Genomic DNA, 19,803 nt, shown 5'->3' with positions numbered 1-19,803 from the left:
ACTCTCATTTAATATTATTTATATACAAATAAAATAGATGCATATTTTCTCGTTTTGTATCTTTTTCTTCGTTTCTTTTTTTTTCTTTTTTTTACAAAATAATGCAAATTCTAGTATGTAAAATATTTTTATTCTATTAGCTCTATGTGTCATGACAATATGCAACTCGCATTTCCAATTTCTTTCTTAAGATAAGTTTTAACATCGTCTGATAAGTTATACGGTTGAAACACATGCTTCTTAACTCCACAATATACATGATACATTATTAATTCTTAAATAACAAAAAAGAGGTATTAATGAACACTATATATTATTTCAAGACATTATGTTCGAATAAAACATCCACTTTTCGGGAGTTAATTGTATTTTACAATGACCATTTGTTTCTTAAATATTATAAATAATTTATTGAGAAGTAACTTTTTAATTAGCTTCTTATATAATTTTATATCAAAGGACAAAGGATAATTACTTTCGAAACATAACATATATGTTTTGCGCCCCAACTAAATGTTAAGATATAACTTACATGTATGATTTAGATTTATATCATACGGAACAATTTCATATAAAGATTATGCTTTTCGATGATCGATAATTTAATTACAATTATCTGCATCTGACAATTATAAAAGTCACTTCTCAATTGTGAACGTTGTCATTTAAATTGTAGCTAGGTCCCGACTGCCATTTTTATCTTACTTTATGTACATATAAAACATAATAATAATCAGTTACATTAAAATGTAATGCAATATTTAAATATTGTTTTAAAGAATTGGCAATGTTTTTTAATATGTAAAAAAAAAACAGGTCTTCAAACAATTCAAGTACATTCTCAATTTTTTTTTCGCCAGCTTTACATAAGACAAAATTAAGAGACAGAAAGATTTAATTTATTTCACATAATTGCGCGTAACTTTAAATACTTCGAATTGTGAATAAAAGTGGCAATGTACAATATGCAACTTGATAATATTAACTTCGATATATATAAAAATACAATATGTATATACATATACATATTAATTTTATCTTATGTTGAGCTTTATTGCTTACTTTTGTATAACGTGTACGTCATGTGTGTGCTGTGTATCAATCTTTTCGCTTCTTATTTAAAGAGATATTAACCTATATGCATATGCAATTGCTTTATAAATTCTTGTCTTTGTATGATCGATGAACATTCTTATTGCAAACTATCTAATATGATAGCTATGAGATCACATAATTACATACTGCAAAAGTATATTTTATTGTTGACTATTGTAAAAGGATATCGAGAGAAAGAGAAAACGTGCGTTATTTGCATTTAAGTGCGATTATAAATAATAGTTGATGAATTCACAGATGCTCTAAAAGAGCTCACGTACACGCATGCACCCACGAACACACAATCGTACGCAAAAAATAAAAAGTATCCTACGTATATTTAGTGATTTTGTACTAATGTTTCGTATGAATGAATGATTAACACGTTTTAATTATACTCGCGTGAAGAGAATATTCTGAGATTTACTATAATATTGATATCAGTTATATTACAAATAGTATAACAGAAACATTTTTATTTTTAGACATAGCTTATAAGTCTTTGACATAAGATACATTTTTTTAATGTAAAAAAAAAGTTTGTATAATAACCAGAATCGGATCTATATTATTTCTGCTTTCTACAGATAAAAGAGCCATCCAAAAGAAAGTTAGTTTAAAAACCTCTTCTATTTTCAATTGACATAATTCAAATGATGGATTATGCTAAAAAAAATGTCTGTTCTAGGCCGATAATGTCTATAACATCTACTGTAAATCCAATTTTGATAGAAACGCTCTATCGAAACTGTTTACAATTTCAAATTTTAGGCAAATAAAAACTTTATATTTATCTAAATATATTTGCGACTTTTCATAAAATAAAATTAACAATTTTTACAATCCGTATTACGTATAGACCTCACTCTTCGCGTTTATTAGTTACATTTTGTTAATATATGCGGTTCACGTAGAGTATTATTTCGATGCAACCCTAAATTGTAGAACAATTTAACAGATCGCTGTTTTATACTCTGTGTTTTCATTCACACTTGGAGATTGTAAAAACCAGTATGCAAAATAGATAACGATTTTTTTATTATTGTATGTACAATTGGCAAGTTAAACGAGATATTTTTTACACGTAAATATTAAGTTCGTCAATTATATTTATAAATTTAATTAATGTCATTTTAAATCACTCATAAATAATTCATACATTTGTGGTCTCGATACAGTTTAATATAACATGTATCAACAAAAAAACTTATTTCAACATACGTGCATCTATGAAACATATAAAACAGTGCAACTAGCATTACTCAGAATAAACAGATCACTTATTCATTATTAAAATTATTGGAATTATACGTACAGTTTAATATATCAGTCAATGCGTAAAAAATTTCTTGTTCTACAAAACTTGCCTTTTATACTATACAATTAACTGAACAACGTTCAGGTTACGAGCGTTCGTATATCTTTAGAAGCGCTAACGCATATAACGCATTACATGTAACAAAATAGTAGATGCTAAATCATAACAGGCATCTTGCAAGCAAAATTGACTGTCATCGTGATTAAGCATCCAATTAAATATTTGTTTTCATATAATATTAAAATATTTACAAATATTCAAATAGGAAACTAAACGTAAATTGCGATTTTATAAATATACGACATATTTTTTTAAACTGATTTACCCTTGCAAATTCGTAATTATATGTTTTTGATTCTTGTAATCGTTTCTTGTAATAGTTCTAATTGAGCTATTTACATAACGCCTCTTTTTATCTGTTTAGATACGTACTTACATTTCCATAATCACTGGTACAACATAGTTCTCCACGACATCCATTTAAATAATTTGTCACACATCAATTTGTATATCACTGTCTTCCGCTTCACTTTCAGTACTTACCATAGCATCTTCTCCTACTAACAAGGCAGCAGGCAAGTTTTGTGGTACATTGTCAATGTCTAGCCTTGGAGTCGAATACACATTTAACACTTGTATTGTTGTAGGAGATGTCGAAAGACACTGTGGTACAGATGCTAAAGGATCTCCGCTTAACGCATCGCAATCCAAAGAAGTGGACAATTGTAATTGTAAATTATGAAGTTCAGGTATATGTGGACGGATCTGAAATAGATAAAAAAAAAAAAATACATAGCATATTTCAAATAACATGTCGCTCCCGAAAACTGTGGGTGGGAAAATTAGAATCGAAGACGAGAAGTCGTATATAATTTTATAAAATTATAAAATTGATTCTAATTTCCTACCCACAGTTTTCGGGAGCGATATACTGTTTAAGACAACCGTATAAAATATTACAAAATGCAGTTAAATAAACGAACTTCATTATAAATACCTTTAATCCATCTGCCGTGTGAGGATTTCTGCAGCCTCTACATCTACACTCCACGCAAGGTTTACTTTCGACGTAACAAGGACACCTTTGACCGCAACAAGTAAGTTTTCCGGGTATCGCAGTGGCATTACCGCATCTGCATCCTTTTCTTTTACTTCTAGCAGAACTGGACCTTGGTTTCTTGAAACTGCCTGAAGACTGTTATCAACGAACCAAATTACATTATTGTTTATACTTTCACGAAAACGTAATTGCAATTATAACAGATCAATGCAGAGGTGGTTTAGAACAGATATATCTTACAAAAGCACACAACATACATCTGCATTAATCTTTCTTATGGGACCTAAGTAAACGTAAATCGAAGTTTCACTAAAGCTAGTGTTAGTATAAAAACAAATCAAGGTTTCGCGTTAATAAGACACGTCTTGATAAATGCGAGAAGTATGTACAGATTAATTAAGCTCGTAACCATAACTGTTAATAGTTAAAAAATAATGTAAATTATCGCACCTTGCAAGAAGTGTTAACGAAAGGCATCTTTAAGCATTTAAATAAGGATTATGGTGCAATGTAAATCCTGTGAGGCATAAGATTAACCGAATATCTATTGAAATTACTTTGTTGCTCTTTGTAGATTTTTTCTCGGAAGGGGTCCCATATTTAAGGGAAGACGGAATGCATTTTACCCCTCCTACAGAGCCGTGCTGGCTTCCGTCCGTTTCTTGTTGCCCTGCATTTTCTGTATCTTCCGTAGCTGCCGCTTTCCGCTTTATCGTAATTTTATTACCAGACCCAGCATACATCACCGAATATATCGAGGATCCATTTGATACCGTACGAATCGTTGGAGATTCTAATATAATAGTAAAAATATAATAAATATTACTCATATGCTATTTGATATTACGAAAAAACAGTACTTGTATTATAATGCTAGAATTGTATATGTATTTTTATTCACAAGAACAATCACAGCAGTAATCGTTCTAATATACTTTTCTCCTTTACTTACCAGGTATGCTCTGGGATATTGGCTCGGTGGTCTGGATATTATTCCCCTGCGTCTGAGTGGAGGTAGTGCTGGTATAAACGCATGGTAGAATGCTGTACGCGGACTTTGACAGGCCGGCGTTGCTCTTAAACTCGTCCTTGAAGCCTGCCCCTTCCTGGATAAGCTCCATCAAGCTGGTTGCACCGATGGTGGACGGTGCACCATTGGTCGTGGAGTTGCTCGCGGACGTGACGGTGAGCAGCAGGGTGCGGTAGATGCCGGTGCTGGTAAGATACTCGCACAGTTTTTTGTAGCACTGCAGCAGTATCCGCAGCTGTACGTTCTCCACGTACTTGTCGTAGTCCTTGCACCAGCCGCACGACGGCTTCAGCTTCTTGCGGCCGCCCCGGCATCCTCGGCACACGTGGTGCTGACAGTTGGTCTCGGTCGGCGTGTGCGGCTCGATCAGCAGGTTCGAGCAGACGGTGCAGCTCAGACTTTGCCGGAGATAGGGCACCAACCTGTAGAGGTCCGTCCAGGAGTTGGAGTCCTCGGCATCCGCCTGGAGCACCAGCCGACACGTCGACACGTACAGGCTCGTCGCGTTCATCGCGTCAAGCGCCGTCCCGTGCCTTCGGCACTCATGCGATCCCGCTGTGTCCTTTCACACCTCGTCCGCGAGCGAATTAACGCGAGACGTCAAGTCCTAAGCCTCGCAGCCGCTGCCGTACGGTCCGCGCATAACCATCTTTTTAGCGCACACAAACAAAACACACGCCATATTCCGTCAGGGAGTCCCGCCGATTCCGCCGCGTGTCTACAGATGGCACGTCCTGTCACTTCGGCGCGACGCGACCCACGCACACAAACTACTCCGAAGGCGCTTGTCATTTGTTTTATCGGTTTTATCTAATGTAATTGCATTCGAAATTCCGCAAGTAAGTCCTCGGTATCTCGTAGAATAAAGTATTCCTTTGTGCTTTTTAATCTCACCGTACAATCTCGACAATGTAGACATTGCTTATAAACGTATATCTGTGTGAAGAGCATTTGCTCGTTAAAATTTAGTTTTTCCTTTTCTTTTTCTAACCAAAAATTCGTTATTTTTCAGGAAACGAGCCCATTACCATAGTGCAACTTGTCGCATGGGCTGTAAAAAAATGTCGTTATCATAGCACCCAGTTCAGCTTCGTTATCAAAGAAAATAACCCGTATTACGAACGTCCTTCTGACGTCATTCTGACAAACGACAAGATTATGTGCATTATCGCACAGTCTAGCATAAGCTAGTAAAACGGCTAAAGGTAAAATAAAAAGTTTACTAGCAAAATCTTTCAGTTCAGAAATAAACTACGTCAACCGAATATTTTTATTATTTCACAGAAAATCAAGCGAGACTCTGTTACGCCTTACTCGTTTATATTAATTGTCAACGTTTCAGTATTTCGCGCAGGTGAAAGAAAAACGTAATCATCAATTTCTGCCTGTTTCAGCATAACTGGCGGCTAGACCTCGTCCTCGTAAGCGTGAAATTGCCGGACGAAGAGATCGTCGCGAGATGCATGAGTAAAAGGACTTATTTCGTCGCTGAAGAGGGAAAGGAATCGCAGAGAAGTGTTACGAAGACGAGCGATTTACCTGCAACGCCTGGAATGCATTTTTTCGTCCTTATTGCATGATGCTGCTTCACAGATTTTATTTTCGTCAACGTAACGTTCGTCGTCGAGGCGCACCCCGAGCTGGACTTTCTCTCGCCTGGTCCATCGAGACCGGCGGAATCGTCGCGGACGAGAATCCACGTGGAAAGCTGAACCTAACGTGACACGATCGTGTGATTCACAATATTTACACAAACTTGACCACAAGTAAGCGGAACTGTAATAATAAAATGAAAACTATTTTTTTGCCGAAGCGAGTATGACGCAAAGTTAGTCATAATTACGTTTGCAAGTTTAACGGGGAAGCACCCTACTTGAGACGGTTTGACGCAAACGCTAAATGATCAGATTAATTATTAAATTGATTGCAGGTATTCCTCGCAATTGCGTAGTGTGATGATTAAAATTCTACGCTCTTTCCTGAGAAGGAAAAAACAATTACTGGAGGAAGTGCTACGCATAGATCTGTTTCATAACGTTTCTACATCTCTACGCACGTCTTATTCACACATTTGCTTCCCGTGGCCCTTGGATTTTGCGGCCGTGGCCCGTTGCCTGGTAAGCTAGTTGGCTAAGTCTATGTACAATGTAGATAATTTGCTTCTTGTTCTCACAATGCTCCTGCCTTATGTTCATCAATGTATCGTTATTCTTTACGCGTTCATCACGCGGCCTTCACGATCGGGCCCGTTCCAAATTATGTAATATTATAGCGCAACGTCTTTCTTTATCTTTTTCACGTTTCGGCGCATCCGTTTTCATCTGGTAAATTTAATCCGCGGAGAATCCACTCCCCGCTTCTTTTACATGCTCTTTATATACACTCTTTGAAGTGTAGGGGGACAGTCAAGGTAATCGTAATACGTAATGCGAAAATCGCAGCATTTCTCACTAAGCGCAAGGTCGTCGGGAAACTGTACCAAGTATCATATTTTTCGAACCATCGAGGAAAACGATTGTTAATTATGGCAGACTGGCGATTATAAAAATCTGATAGTGGTAACACGAGAAATTGATGAGCAAAGTGCATAAAAGCTGCTTGCTTACATCACGAATTATAATAAACAGATTACAGCGAAGAAACTAGGAAGTTCTTGTAAAAGGATTAAACGTCATCAATTGACGCGAGCTGGCAACTACCGGTTACCAGTTCAGTGTTGACCTAACCGTACGGGGAATTCCCTTCGAAACCTGTTCCATGGGACTTTTGCCAAAGAAATGCAAGCCGATGTTCATACCAATTTCAATCGTCTTATTGGATACGTTTAAAAAAAAAAAAAGAAAAAAAAATACAAGGTTGACGAAAATATTTGACTTAAAATGCGGAATGCTCTTTTCGCTACCTTTGCTTACATCAATTTTCTGGATACTAGTTGTGCGATGCGGAAATTAACATATATTAAAAATTTAGATTTTAATTATATTTTTTATAAACTTGTGGGTGCACTTAATTAAGTTAAAATTATACGATCTTTAACACATCTGATACGATCAACGAAGGAAAAAAAATCGCGATAAAACTTTTGTTTAGCAAACATCTCTTAATCGTATCTTATCTCAGGAAAATGACGTATGCATGTAAAATGTGTATTATCATTTATCAGTCGAATCTGACTTTCTAGTCTATCGGAAGTGTCTCATTAAGATGTGAATGTCATCATGCTACAGCTAAAAAATGTAGGAGCTAGGCTCGTCGAAACGAAATGTGTCGAATTTGTTGAAAAAAGAATTTGTTGCACCTTTAAAGTGATACTAAAATGTGCTTAAACATCTATTGTACGTAAATCTAAAGTACAGCTTGCTTTTGTAAAACTAGCCCCTTTAATTAATTAATTAATCTTAATAAAAATCTGCGGCGTTTAAAACAAATATACATAAATATATATGTTTCACTTATCACTTACGATTACGCAAGCTGCTCGGCATTGTGAGTAATTATAGTGTCACATTGCGCAAGTGCCTTATTAATTAAAACATATGTTTACTTTTATATTTTGAAGCGATCATACACACGTCTATCTTGCGTGCGATCATTCGACAGGTGCTCAATTTTTGCAATTCGCGAAAGTAATATTATACGATACGTGCAATTGATAAAATATGTTCTTCCCTCGCTTTTCTCTTTTTCTGTCTCTTCTTCTTTTTTTTATTTTTTGATTTTTAATCTGTTTTACAGTTTATTTTACATGATAAATTTTGAGGTGTATGTGTGCTTTTATTATGTATATTGATGTGATAGATTGATTCTAGAAACTCGTACTCAGTCAATTAATTATATTGACAAGGATTCATTACAGATAATATCGATAAAACACGTCATTTCAACGTGCGCAATAAAACGTGAGAATATGTGTACATACTTTGATCATGCTTTACGTGTTTAAGAAAAGATACATGCATTTACATTCATTTACATGCATTTTCAGGAGAACAAAAAAAGCAATTCTGTGCTGTAATGAATGACAGAATTAACTGCATTGGTTTATGTTCAAGACTATAAATACGCACCGTGAGGAGAATTTTATTTCTAAAAGAAGAAGAGAAATAAAATGATCGAAATTGCGCCGATGTTACGTACACGCAAATTAAGATGGCAACACAAGGTGACACGTCTTAATCTTTCTGGAATTTGCGAAATCTATTTATCACATTTAGCGGCATTTGAGTATTAAGTCCGATTCCGTCTAAGATAACGGCAATTTTTCTTTTCAATTGAATACGTAACGTACCGCGCGTTTCGTATTCACGAGCGAGCGCGTTATTAAGTTTTCAAGACGCGTAACTCGACGTCATATCTCTTTCTTTTATTTTCTTTTTTTTAATTATTTTTATTCATTATTTTTCTTCTTTTCTTTGTGTTTTATACTTTTCCTTCCTTTTTCCTTTCTGTTCTTTTTTTACCTTGTTTTTCTTCTGATTACTATTGTAATATCACATTATTGTATGTAACAGAACGCACCAAGATGTCAGGCAATGGACGAGCCGTGAATAATGTCACGTCGATCGACAGATAAGTCGGTTTGCAAACGTAAGCCAGGATATTTACGGAATAGCATTATCAAAGCACCAATCTGAGAGATTGGACTGAGAGCTACAGTATGTCACGTAGCCAGTGATCCACCGACTGTGAGAGAATCAAAAAAAAAAATTGACATTTACCAAAAGCGAACTATTAGAGATATCGTAAGTTGTGCTTATTCATTCTGAAATTTTTGATCGATTCAATGAAACTTTGTACTTATCTAGATACACTCGATGTATGAGTGCTCTTGCAAAAGTTTATTCGTTATCGCTGGAAAATTTTCGCGATTTAAGTCACTTTATCAATTAATCATCAATTATGATATGAATTAAAACACGTCATATCTCGAATATGAATATTATTTATAACGCTCTACTGATTTTTTCGTATTTACGTTAATATCATATTTACTGTTTTACATTTATGCAGTTACTGAATTGTACTTACTTTTCAAAGTGATTTAAAGTGTGTCTTTGCATATATATTTTATTAACCATCAAATTTCTTATCTCATTTGATCTATAAATTATCTTTATCTCTTTTTCCATTTTTAATTACATTCATAAATATAAAAGTTGTTTGCTGTTAAAAAATACTTTAAATCTTAATTAAATTTCAGATTATATTAATTTTGTGAAATTTTATTATCGTAAATGATTATTGGTATATCTTTAATCTTACATATATATATAAAACATATTTTTTTAAATAAATTTATCAGTTTTATATCAATATAATCTGTAATTGATTAATGGCATTGAGTAGTAGTTACATAATAGTTACACACACGTTTATAAATGTTCTATGCAATTCAGAAACTAAAAAAAAAACAAACAGAATAGAAGTTTGTCTAATAAAAAAGTTCTATTCATGTACTTATAAATCGCACGAAATTATGAAATTAAAAATGTTATTTTAACTTGTATTTTTTCATGTGTAATTTAGTTCGTCTTCAGTCAGTGATTCTGAAAGTAATTTTCTGTAAATAGGCAAATGTTGCACACGTGCTCCTCGTCGTATTTGTTGTGCACATATCCAGCAGTCGGATAACGAGTGGAAAGTCCACTGACGAATTCACTTTCGGGGAAAACTGTGGGATCCACAGTTACCTGATTACCATCTTGAGCAACGGGGCTCAAGCGGGGGACCAGCTGAGAGCTACAAAAAGTGACGGAATCAGTAAATGTTGTATTATCGTCATTGTTCATGCGTTTCTACCTGACCATACGTAAGGCGAGAGACCCCTCTCATAGTTACGGTTACTCTTGTGGGGTGATCACGACCTCCACGGGAGAGGAAAGGACCTCCTGCTGTCATATAGAAGAGCGAATCGCTGTGATGCCGGTCCAGTCCTCCGTAAACCTTCATCCATATAAAACATTCTGGCACTTTTTTCTCTTACGAAAACGAGAAGAGAGGCGACAGCTTCCGTCTGATGCAGACGCGCGCCGTGACAAAGTGCATTCAAATCTCGGTCGTGACCAAGAGAGTTGAACGCCCGGCGATGCGTGTTGTATATAGCTCCCAATAGTGAGGATTATTTACTCTGTCGTGTTTGGTGTTTGTGAACCTCCCCCGTGATTTTCGACGTCTCGAATTTTTAATCTTAATTGAGAATACAGTGTAAGTTTCACAGATTTGTGTGCATCTTTTTCTGTTTCCAGATAAAAGTAAATTTAGAAGCGTTATTAAATAAAAGTCGCGTTGTTTTTTTTTTTTTTTTAAGTATCTTGTTAATCGGAGGAACATCGATGTATTTAGATTTTTTCTTATAAATTGCTTTTTAATAACAGCGATATTGAATGGGTTGTATTGTAAGTAATAATAATTAGACAACCAATCTGTACGAAAATGAATATTAATTTTGTACAATGCCTAGTTGACTAGTACTATCGGTTATTACTTTAAGAATGACGCAAACTTCGACCTGCTTAAACATCCTTGAAATTCTTGAACGTTTTAATATCTTTAATGATCTCAATTAAGGAAATCCGAAGAACATCTTGAAATGTCGTAACGGAAAGGTTAAATATAATTAACTTAGCTTGCAAAAAATACGGTATTTCGCTAATATCATGCATGTTGCAACACATGGATTTATTTAGAAATAGTTCCATAATGATAAATGATATTAATGTAATAATCTATTATATAATTAGCTGATTATCTTGATATTCAACGTTGTTTTATTATCAAGAAAAGGCGAAAAGCTCTGCAATAAATTTGTTCGAAGTGGTAGAACCATTTTTTAGTACGAAATAGCGATTATTAACATAGTTGTAGATAACAGTCGCGTCTCATGCTGCAACGATGCAGGTACATTGCGTCAAAGTGTGCTAAAAGTTATGAAGCGGCGATACGTGTGCGTTATGTTGTAAGATGCGTTAAGGATTTCAACATTAACGATGTCTGCGGTTTTTTATTTGAGATATTTATATATACATTCATTATTAAACGAGGTACCGCGCATAAATTTCTCTTAAGAGCAATAACCATTGTACTGTCAACTCTGTTTTTATTAAGTTAAATTTTTTTTGGGGGTAAGAGATAATTTGTTGCCCAATTGTTTCACTTAATTGCTTTCAATGTAAAAATGTAAGATAAAAGAAGACATTGACAATAAGAAATTGACTTCGTGTCGACTCAAATTTAGTTACTTTTTACAATTGCGTGGCGCTTTACAAAATTTATATTTATGCTCGCGTATTATATAAGATAGAGATGCACAATATCTTTTGAATCTGTATATTTTTTTTGCTGGTTATCTTTGCCGTGTCATATCCTTCGTAAATCTATCAGATTTCGTAAAACATGGTATTTAATTAAATTGCACGTGACATATGTCTGATATTTTTATGAAATCAGCTTTCTTTGTTACAGATCGAGAATGACAATTTGGAACGTGTTGTTTCTCTTGCTTCAACTGATTGTTTATCAAACTCAATCAGGTAAATAATACTTTTTGTTTTATTCTTGTGGCATTATTAGAAAATATGTAGTGCATTTTATTTACAAATGCATTAAAAATTTAAGAAAGATTTTAAGTAAAATCTTTTTTTTTAATCGCAATTTAATCGATTTCTAGAAGTAATAACGGCTTATAATGACTTTGGTCTGGCACCAATTGATCCCGAAATTGCCGACGTCGTTGACTGGAAGCATCACGCGTGTCGACGAACATGTAAAAATAATGAAGTGCCTTTAGACTGCTATTACACCTTTAAACTGGAGTATTATAATTCAATGAGCAAAGCGTGTTACAACTGTCCCTTCAATACGACAGATTGTTTTCGGTCTCATTGTATCCCCGCAGATGGTATAAAGCGATCACTAATGGTCGTAAATCGGCAAATGCCAGGTCCGCCGATTGAGGTACGTAATATATAAAAAAAAAAAACTTTATAATTGTAAAATTTTTCTTTTTGCTCCTGCTTAATTTATTTCGATATCTTTATTAAATGTCTATGGCTATGGCAAACAATAGCCAGCCACGGTATTTAATCTCACACTTTCTTGATGGTCTACAATTACTATGACACGATAGTAATTCTCAATATAAAATTTTCTCCACGGAGCTTACCTCTAGATTTCTCGTAATTCCATTGAAATCGTTAAATACAAAAATAGAATTGTTTGCGTCGTCTAGGAATATACCGCGATTCAGTCACGCGAGTATGATTTTGTTTTTAATTACGTGGCAAACTACAGATGATCGTCGATAACGATATCCGGTCTATAATCTCATTTTAGAACAATTTGCGACTGATAGCGATTACTACAAATAAAACCGCAAATCAACCACGGTGGGAATGTTTTAAGGGGAATTACTTTAATTACAGGTGTGTCAAGGTGACAGGATAATAGTCGATATGGTCAACTTATTACACGCGGAAAGTACGACGATGCACTGGCACGGCCAGCACCACGTCCGCACGCCGTATATGGACGGTGTACCCTATGTATCGCAATGTCCTATCCAGCCTGAAGCAACCTTCCGGTATAATTACATCGCCACCGAAGCCGGCACGCATTTCTGGCATTCTCACACAGGTATGTTAAATTCCTTTTAGGCTTTTGCATCTAATATTAATTACGAAATGTAAGAAAAAATGTTGCAGCAATCTGGTATCAACGAGATTATTTAATTCTAAATAATATTATTTGCGACCGATTATTTGTTTTCAAGAGTTTCGTCTTTTGTAATTTATTTTGTATCGTAAATCTGCAGGATTTCAAAGAGGTGACGGTGTATTCGGTCCATTAATTGTTCGCGTGCCTCCTAAAATAGACTGGCACAAGGATCTGTACGATTACGACGAAAATACGATAGTAATCGCCGATTGGATTCACGAGCTGGGCCTCAATAAATTCCTAGCGCATTATCACTCGGATGGTGATAACAAAGCGCCAAATTTGCTCATAAACGGACTCGGTCGTTTTACTATTAAAAATGGAAATGAGACGCAGACAGCTATGCCTGTTACGACATTCGTCGTAAAACCGGTAAATTTACAAGAGAAAGTATATGTAACATAAAAGGCTGACAAGTTTGTAAGATATTTTCCGCTGAGTTATTCACGGGCCTATTTCGAATTGGTTTTAAATAAAAATAAAGCAACAATTTCAAATATTTCTGTTGACGCTCCGCGTTAAAAGTATTTAAATTTAAGTTAATTAAATATGTAACACTTGTTTATTAATTGCGATTTATATGCTTGCAGAGCTTCCGATATAGATTCAGGGTTATTAATGCAGAGTTTCTGAATTGCCCCATTGAAATTTCTGTCGACAATCATACTTTATACGTAGTCAGTTCAGACGGGCGCGATCTTGAACCAGTACAAGGTAGGATTTCATCTTTATACGCCACTATCTCTTCACAAAATTGTTTATCTCTCTCTCTTTCTTTCTTTCATCATTTTTAATGCGTATTATGTAACGATTGCAGCCGAATCACTGGTAACTTACGCCGGCGAAAGGTTCGATTTTATACTTGAGATGAACCAACCAGTGGATAATTACTGGATGAGGTTTCGAGGATTGATGGATTGCGACGAGAGATTTCTTAGCGCTTATCAAGTTGCAATATTACGATACGAAGGTGCGCCCGAGCAGGAACCGCTACTAGAAGTCTCGTACAATCGTACAAGGAATGATTCTTACGGACTAGTATGTATATTAATATCTTTATAATTTTCAGTATCTTTTAAACGGGTTCTGATATTGTATTTCGTCTTCGTCTCATTATTAAACTTCCTCCGAAGAAATTAGCATTTTTTTATTTATGCTTTCAGCAAGTTAATGCTTTAAATGAAGGAACTGAATCAAATAACAGCATTAGCATGCCACTGTTGAATGCAACGGATGACGATGATCCTTCAAACACCCAGGAACCTGAGTATCAATTTTATATTTCGTTCGATTTTTACGCGAAGGACCATCCACATTTTCACCGCAAAAATTTGTATGGTTTTCATCAAGGTATAACATATATTAAAATATTGAGAGTTATAGTTTAGAGGAAAATTCACTATACATATTGCATACATTGCATTATTATTTTATAAAACATACAATCGTTTTTAGTTAAAAAATCAGAACAAGTGCTCACACCGCAATTTAATCACATATCAATGAAACTACCGCCGTTTCCACTCTTGCCTCAAAGACATCTTATTACGCCGAATCAATTTTGCAACTCCAGCACGGTTAAGAAATGCGAGAGTGAATTTTGTGCTTGCACCCACGTGCTTCAAGTTAAAAGGAAAAGCGTAGTGGAACTAGTTTTGATCGATGAAGGTAAGCAATAAATGTTATTTTAGTATTTTTAATTTTTTATATTCCGTCTAAGTTTCACCGTGACTAATAATCTTTGACAGGTGTTCCGTTCGAAGCTAATCATCCGTTTCACCTTCACGGTTATCAGTTCCGCGTGGTAGCTATGAAGAAGTTAGGAGATAATACCACTGTCGATGAAGTAAAAGAGCTAGATAGACAAGGTTTGATACACAGAAAGCTTAAACGCGCACCTTTAAAAGACACAGTAACTGTGCCTGATGGTGGTTACACTATTGTACGATTTTACGCCGATAATCCGGGTAAGAATTTTTAATAGCATTTATGTAAATAAAAATAATTAAAATAATAATTATTTAATTAATATATATATATCTATATTCAGGATATTGGCTGTTTCATTGCCACATCGAATTTCACGCAGACATAGGAATGTCTCTGATCTTTAAGGTAGGCGAGGACGATGAAATTCCGCCTGTGCCTACAAATTTTCCTACATGTGGTGACTTTAAGCCGGTGGTAAATGAGAATGAGAAATCGATTTTAAACCACTTGAAGGACAATGCAACTTCGACCAATATTATCGAAACCACCAGGCAAAAGCAATCAAAAAGCGATAAGCTTCTTGCAGACGTGATAAAACGTTTTGCGATATACACAGCATATTTTGAGCAACTCTTAAATTTACGCACATCTTCGGCATCTATTTCGAGTATAACATTACCGGTCTTGATCGCTTGTGTTTCGAGTTCTGTGATGCGCTTAACAAACATTTTTAACTCTTAACACTATCTTGGCACTTTTACTTATTCTTGCTTATATCTTGAAATTTAACGTATCAACTTAAAAAAAATTTTTAACTTTGGAAAATTGCCCTGGGTTATATATAGTATACATATTTATTTATTTATAACGTAATCACAAATTGAACTAATTATGTGCCAAATAGACAAACATTTAGTCAAAACTAAATATTGCAAAGTATTAATATTTATAAGAAATATTTGTCCATGGTTTTATTATTGCTGTTATTTGCTCAGATAAGTGCAGTCACTTGAAGCCGACTTTAGACAAAATAACAATAGAAATTTTTAGTATCCGCTATATAGTCGAATTTTGTGTATTTATTTCCAAGCAAATAGACTTAATTTTCATAGCACAAATCGACAAATGACTTACATTTCTGTGATATAATAGTAGATTGCAATTATTCTACAATGTCAGATTGCTATAACCGCGCTATCCGACAACGTATAGTGTTTTAATTTAATTTTTATTAATTTTAATTGATTTTATTTGCATAGGGGAATTAACATATCTTCGACAAAAAAAATCTCGCAATTATAATATAATGTTTGTAACTCAGAAGAAAATTTACAAATTGTGTTTTAGAAAAAAAATTACATTTTTTTTAGATAATTCTTCTTGAACAAAATTAGAAATTTTATTTAGAAAAAAAATATATATATTTTTAATGTTGATGTCGCTATGCATTTTAAAGAAATCAAACGACCAACTTTCAAAGTTGACTAAATAACTATTAATAGACCAAAGAATGATGTTAAAATATAAATCAGTAAAAACTAGACGATTTTGACAGATACATATTACTGTAATATTATAACATACATAGCATTTAATTTAATCTAATCGATAAATGATTTTTGAGCGTGTTGTCTATTGCATGAATGCATTTCTTTAGTTTGGATGTATGTATATTCGTATCAACAAAATGTGTACTATAATTTTGAAATAAATGGAATATCGTAATTAAATTTTGATTTTAATTAGTTTATTCGCTAACTTAGAAAACGCACAGGCTTTATAATGGCTAAAGTGTCTAAATTATTAATAAATACATTAACAATCGAATAAATAATATTTAACTCTCAATTTTAATTATATAAAAGCGGTAATTTATTCATGCATCTCTTTAAATAATCGAGAAATTAATAATCAACACGATAACAAATCCGTCAACTACTGGGGTTTCGCGACATCGAGTGTCCGAAATCGTCCGAAAACGATCAGAAGTTATTAGTATTATAGGAGGAGTAAATTGGTGGCACGGTGAGAGCCGATTCCCACCAGTTTGGTCACTCGTGATTGGCCAATATTGACCAACCAAAAAATTTTTAATATTATTTTAATTTTTTTTATTGGTTAATATGGGGCAATCACGAGCGAGCAAGACTAGCGGGAAACAGCTCTCGCCATGCTGCCAACTTACTTTTCCTATCCAGAAGTAAGTTGGCAGCAAACACGAGTGACCAAACTGGTGGGAATCGGCTCTCACCGTGCCACCAATTTACTCCTCCTATAATACTAATAACTTCTGATCGTTTTCGGACGATTTCGGACACTCGATGTCGCGAAACCTCAGTAGTCGACGGATTTGTTATCGTGTTGATTTTTAATTTCTAGATTATTTAAAGAGACGCATGATTAAATTACCGCTTTTATCTAATTAAAATTGAGAGTTAAATATTATTTATTCGATTGTTAATGTATTTTTTAATAACATTTATAGACACTATAAACCCGTCACCAGTAAATTAAATTAATTAATCGAGGTAATGATGGAATTCGTCGGGTTGTTTTATTTTTCATTTAAATTGTAAATATATAAATAATAAATGATAGAATTGAGAAATTTGATTGAAGAGAAATATTGAATAGTTAGTATATCTCAGTAATTAATCGGAAAATTTTTTTTTATTTAAAACAATTATATTATATGAAAAAAGTATTTTAAATACAAAATATACAAAATAAACGGCTTGCGTTTTGTATAATTGTCATTTTAAATGTATTTATTTTAATTAATTTTCACATTGATGGGTTAGAATTCCTGCTGTATATAGTTTGTGCTCCAGCTCGGCTCAACGAATTGTTGCGTGTCAGCGTGCAAGTATACATTTCAAGTAATCCCAAACTATTCATTAGGATGGCCTGTGCAAACAATGTGTTTGGTTTCGAACTTTTCCAAAAACTCTATTACAATGACATTCGCAAAAAAGAAGACGTGATAATATTATTTGTTCATTGGTACTTGACAAAGTCTGGTTTTAGGTGCATTGGAATTGGAGACGATGTAAGTTTATAACAATACAAGTGATTTGCAACATGACATGCCATCTCACGTTTTACGATAATACCGAAGTTTTGTACTTCTATATTATTTTCACAGTAAAAACATCCTTTCATAATAAATTTTAACTTTTCAACATTCTAACCTATATAAAGTTTCGTAAAATAATTTTAGTTTTATAAATTTGAAGTGTCTTTTAATAATAATTTTAATAATAATACTGAAACTTGTAATTTTTTTTAGACATCCTTTGATGCGTCAGAGACGGGAACTGAATTACTTCCAACAGAATGGAGTTCACGTCCAAATTATGCATTACGCTATGTGAGAGATAGTAAATTGCATGTACTTCTTGGAATTAAATCAGATACAGATCTACTACTGAACTTCATGGTAATTCACGTGGCAGTAATTTTTGAAACTAAACTAATTATCAATGAATTAACAATTGCCTGATATTATATTAAAAATCTTATTTTTCTAGAGGCATCATGATAATTCTGTGCTTAATATTCCATTCCCTATTGACGAAACTGTATCTGCATTACATGGATCTTTAGAAGTTATAATGCCATCTTATCAGACGATATTGCGTAATTTACAAAAAGATTTTGTAAGTGCGATATGTTCTAAAGATGCAGAAATTCAAACGACCACATTAAATGACGAACGTTCCTCTGAAATGGGTCGAAATCCAAACATTTATTATAATCCAAGCAATCTCAATCGTCCGCGCGTGAATCGGTAATTCAAGATGAAATTAATATGTCCAAATTAAAGTGTCATTACATCCATCAGATATCGATATAATTTTTAACATTTACAATTAATTACTATTAAAAATTTCTGCTTTAAAATATAAATTAATTTTTCTTTGTTATTAGGCCTGAACTTGATCCTGGGAGAGTAGGCGTTAGAGATCTTGATCCATTTGGAGAAGGCAGTGGTATGATATTTGATCCTTTTGACACGAGACGTCGTCAAATTGGACGTTCACCAGCGGGCTTAGGAGTACCTGGAATACTGCCGCCGTATGTTCTATGAATAAAATGCTAATTTATATACGACAGGATCTGTAGGTTTTCTAATTAAAAAATCTGTTTTAATATTATTTTACAGAGGTGGAATACCACCGCATGCAAGATTTGATCCTTTTGGTCCACCAGATTTAGAACCGAGGCCACCGATTCGATATCCGAGATCTGGAGACGACCATTTTCCTCCTCCTGGATATGACGATATGTTTCAATGAGGTCTTTAAAAGAAAAAGAGGATTAACAGTGGCTGTGTATATAACATCCAAGTCTGTGTAATACTTTGCTCCAAATATTTTCTACAAGATATTTTAATATATTGTAAAGAGTACATGGAAGCATACATGGGAAACACGTACATTATATTTCTCTAGACAAGGGAATAAAGTTGGAAAATTTACATAATGCGCATAAGGGTATAAAAATTATAAAACGTTCTTTTTTTTTTTTTTTTTTTTTTCACAAAACAACTTCCATTCATTTTTATTTTGTTATTGATGTTTACAATATAACAAAACGATTTCTTGTTTAATAGGAATTATGTAATGATAAATAAGGAAATAATATCCGGAAATTAAAACGATAATTTTTGCATAATTTGCGCTAACTCGTTACTTTATTTCCTGTTTAGTCAATGTATAGAGAATGTTCTTATTTTATTATGTCAGTTCAAAATAGAAGATTTTTTTTGCTATCTAAATTGTTTTCCCTTCAATTAGTCACATCAGACATGATTAAACACAAGAGATCTTTACCAATACATAAAATTATTTTATTATCTAGATCGACATCAAGTAG

General features: G+C 33.8%; 3 protein-coding genes across 12 annotated transcripts; 2 read left to right on the top strand and 1 right to left on the bottom strand.

Moving 5' to 3' along the window:
• Positions 1 to 108: 108 nt before the first annotated feature.
• Msl-2 (male-specific lethal 2) lies at positions 109 to 5,325 on the bottom strand. Of its 2 annotated transcripts, none has more exons than XM_070668821.1 (4): positions 4,426 to 5,325; positions 4,100 to 4,266; positions 3,411 to 3,608; positions 109 to 3,178 (listed from the first exon to the last, which is right to left on the bottom strand). In XM_070668821.1, the coding sequence occupies exons 1-4, from the start codon at positions 5,012 to 5,014 to the stop codon at positions 2,906 to 2,908; spliced, it is 1,227 nt and encodes a 408-aa protein (XP_070524922.1). In that variant the 5' UTR covers positions 5,015 to 5,325; the 3' UTR covers positions 109 to 2,905. The 2 variants fall into 2 exon arrangements, with proteins under 2 accessions (XP_070524922.1, XP_070524921.1); XM_070668820.1 differs by having other exon boundaries at positions 4,031 to 4,266; positions 4,426 to 5,321.
• On the top strand, positions 5,260 to 16,655 carry LOC139109592 (uncharacterized). Of its 9 annotated transcripts, none has more exons than XM_070668778.1 (18): positions 5,260 to 5,342; positions 5,516 to 5,708; positions 5,898 to 6,269; positions 6,434 to 6,620; positions 8,360 to 8,402; positions 8,489 to 8,665; positions 9,015 to 9,245; positions 10,074 to 10,707; positions 11,965 to 12,032; positions 12,170 to 12,456; positions 12,924 to 13,134; positions 13,313 to 13,587; positions 13,806 to 13,929; positions 14,033 to 14,253; positions 14,379 to 14,565; positions 14,671 to 14,883; positions 14,964 to 15,182; positions 15,266 to 16,655. In XM_070668778.1, the coding sequence occupies exons 9-18, from the start codon at positions 11,972 to 11,974 to the stop codon at positions 15,664 to 15,666; spliced, it is 2,199 nt and encodes a 732-aa protein (XP_070524879.1). In that variant the 5' UTR covers positions 5,260 to 5,342; positions 5,516 to 5,708; positions 5,898 to 6,269; positions 6,434 to 6,620; positions 8,360 to 8,402; positions 8,489 to 8,665; positions 9,015 to 9,245; positions 10,074 to 10,707; positions 11,965 to 11,971; the 3' UTR covers positions 15,667 to 16,655. The 9 variants fall into 9 exon arrangements, with proteins under 9 accessions (XP_070524879.1, XP_070524878.1, XP_070524877.1 ...); XM_070668777.1 differs by having other exon boundaries at positions 8,348 to 8,402; XM_070668776.1 differs by having other exon boundaries at positions 8,313 to 8,402.
• A 1,059-nt stretch (positions 16,656 to 17,714) lies between these two features.
• On the top strand, positions 17,715 to 19,463 carry Pi31 (Proteasome inhibitor 31 kDa). Its single transcript, XM_070668591.1, has 5 exons — positions 17,715 to 17,974; positions 18,215 to 18,364; positions 18,456 to 18,715; positions 18,856 to 19,002; positions 19,091 to 19,463. Exons 1-5 carry the CDS (start codon positions 17,828 to 17,830, stop codon positions 19,221 to 19,223), a joined length of 837 nt encoding a protein of 278 aa, XP_070524692.1. The 5' UTR covers positions 17,715 to 17,827; the 3' UTR covers positions 19,224 to 19,463.
• Positions 19,464 to 19,803: the final 340 nt, after the last annotated feature.

This window comes from Cardiocondyla obscurior, linkage group LG18, assembly GCF_019399895.1.
Source record: "Cardiocondyla obscurior isolate alpha-2009 linkage group LG18, Cobs3.1, whole genome shotgun sequence".
NCBI lineage: Eukaryota > Metazoa > Arthropoda > Insecta > Hymenoptera > Formicidae > Cardiocondyla > Cardiocondyla obscurior.
Note: the sequence above shows the minus strand (reverse complement) of the source record. Positions and strands in the feature narration are given on the sequence as shown.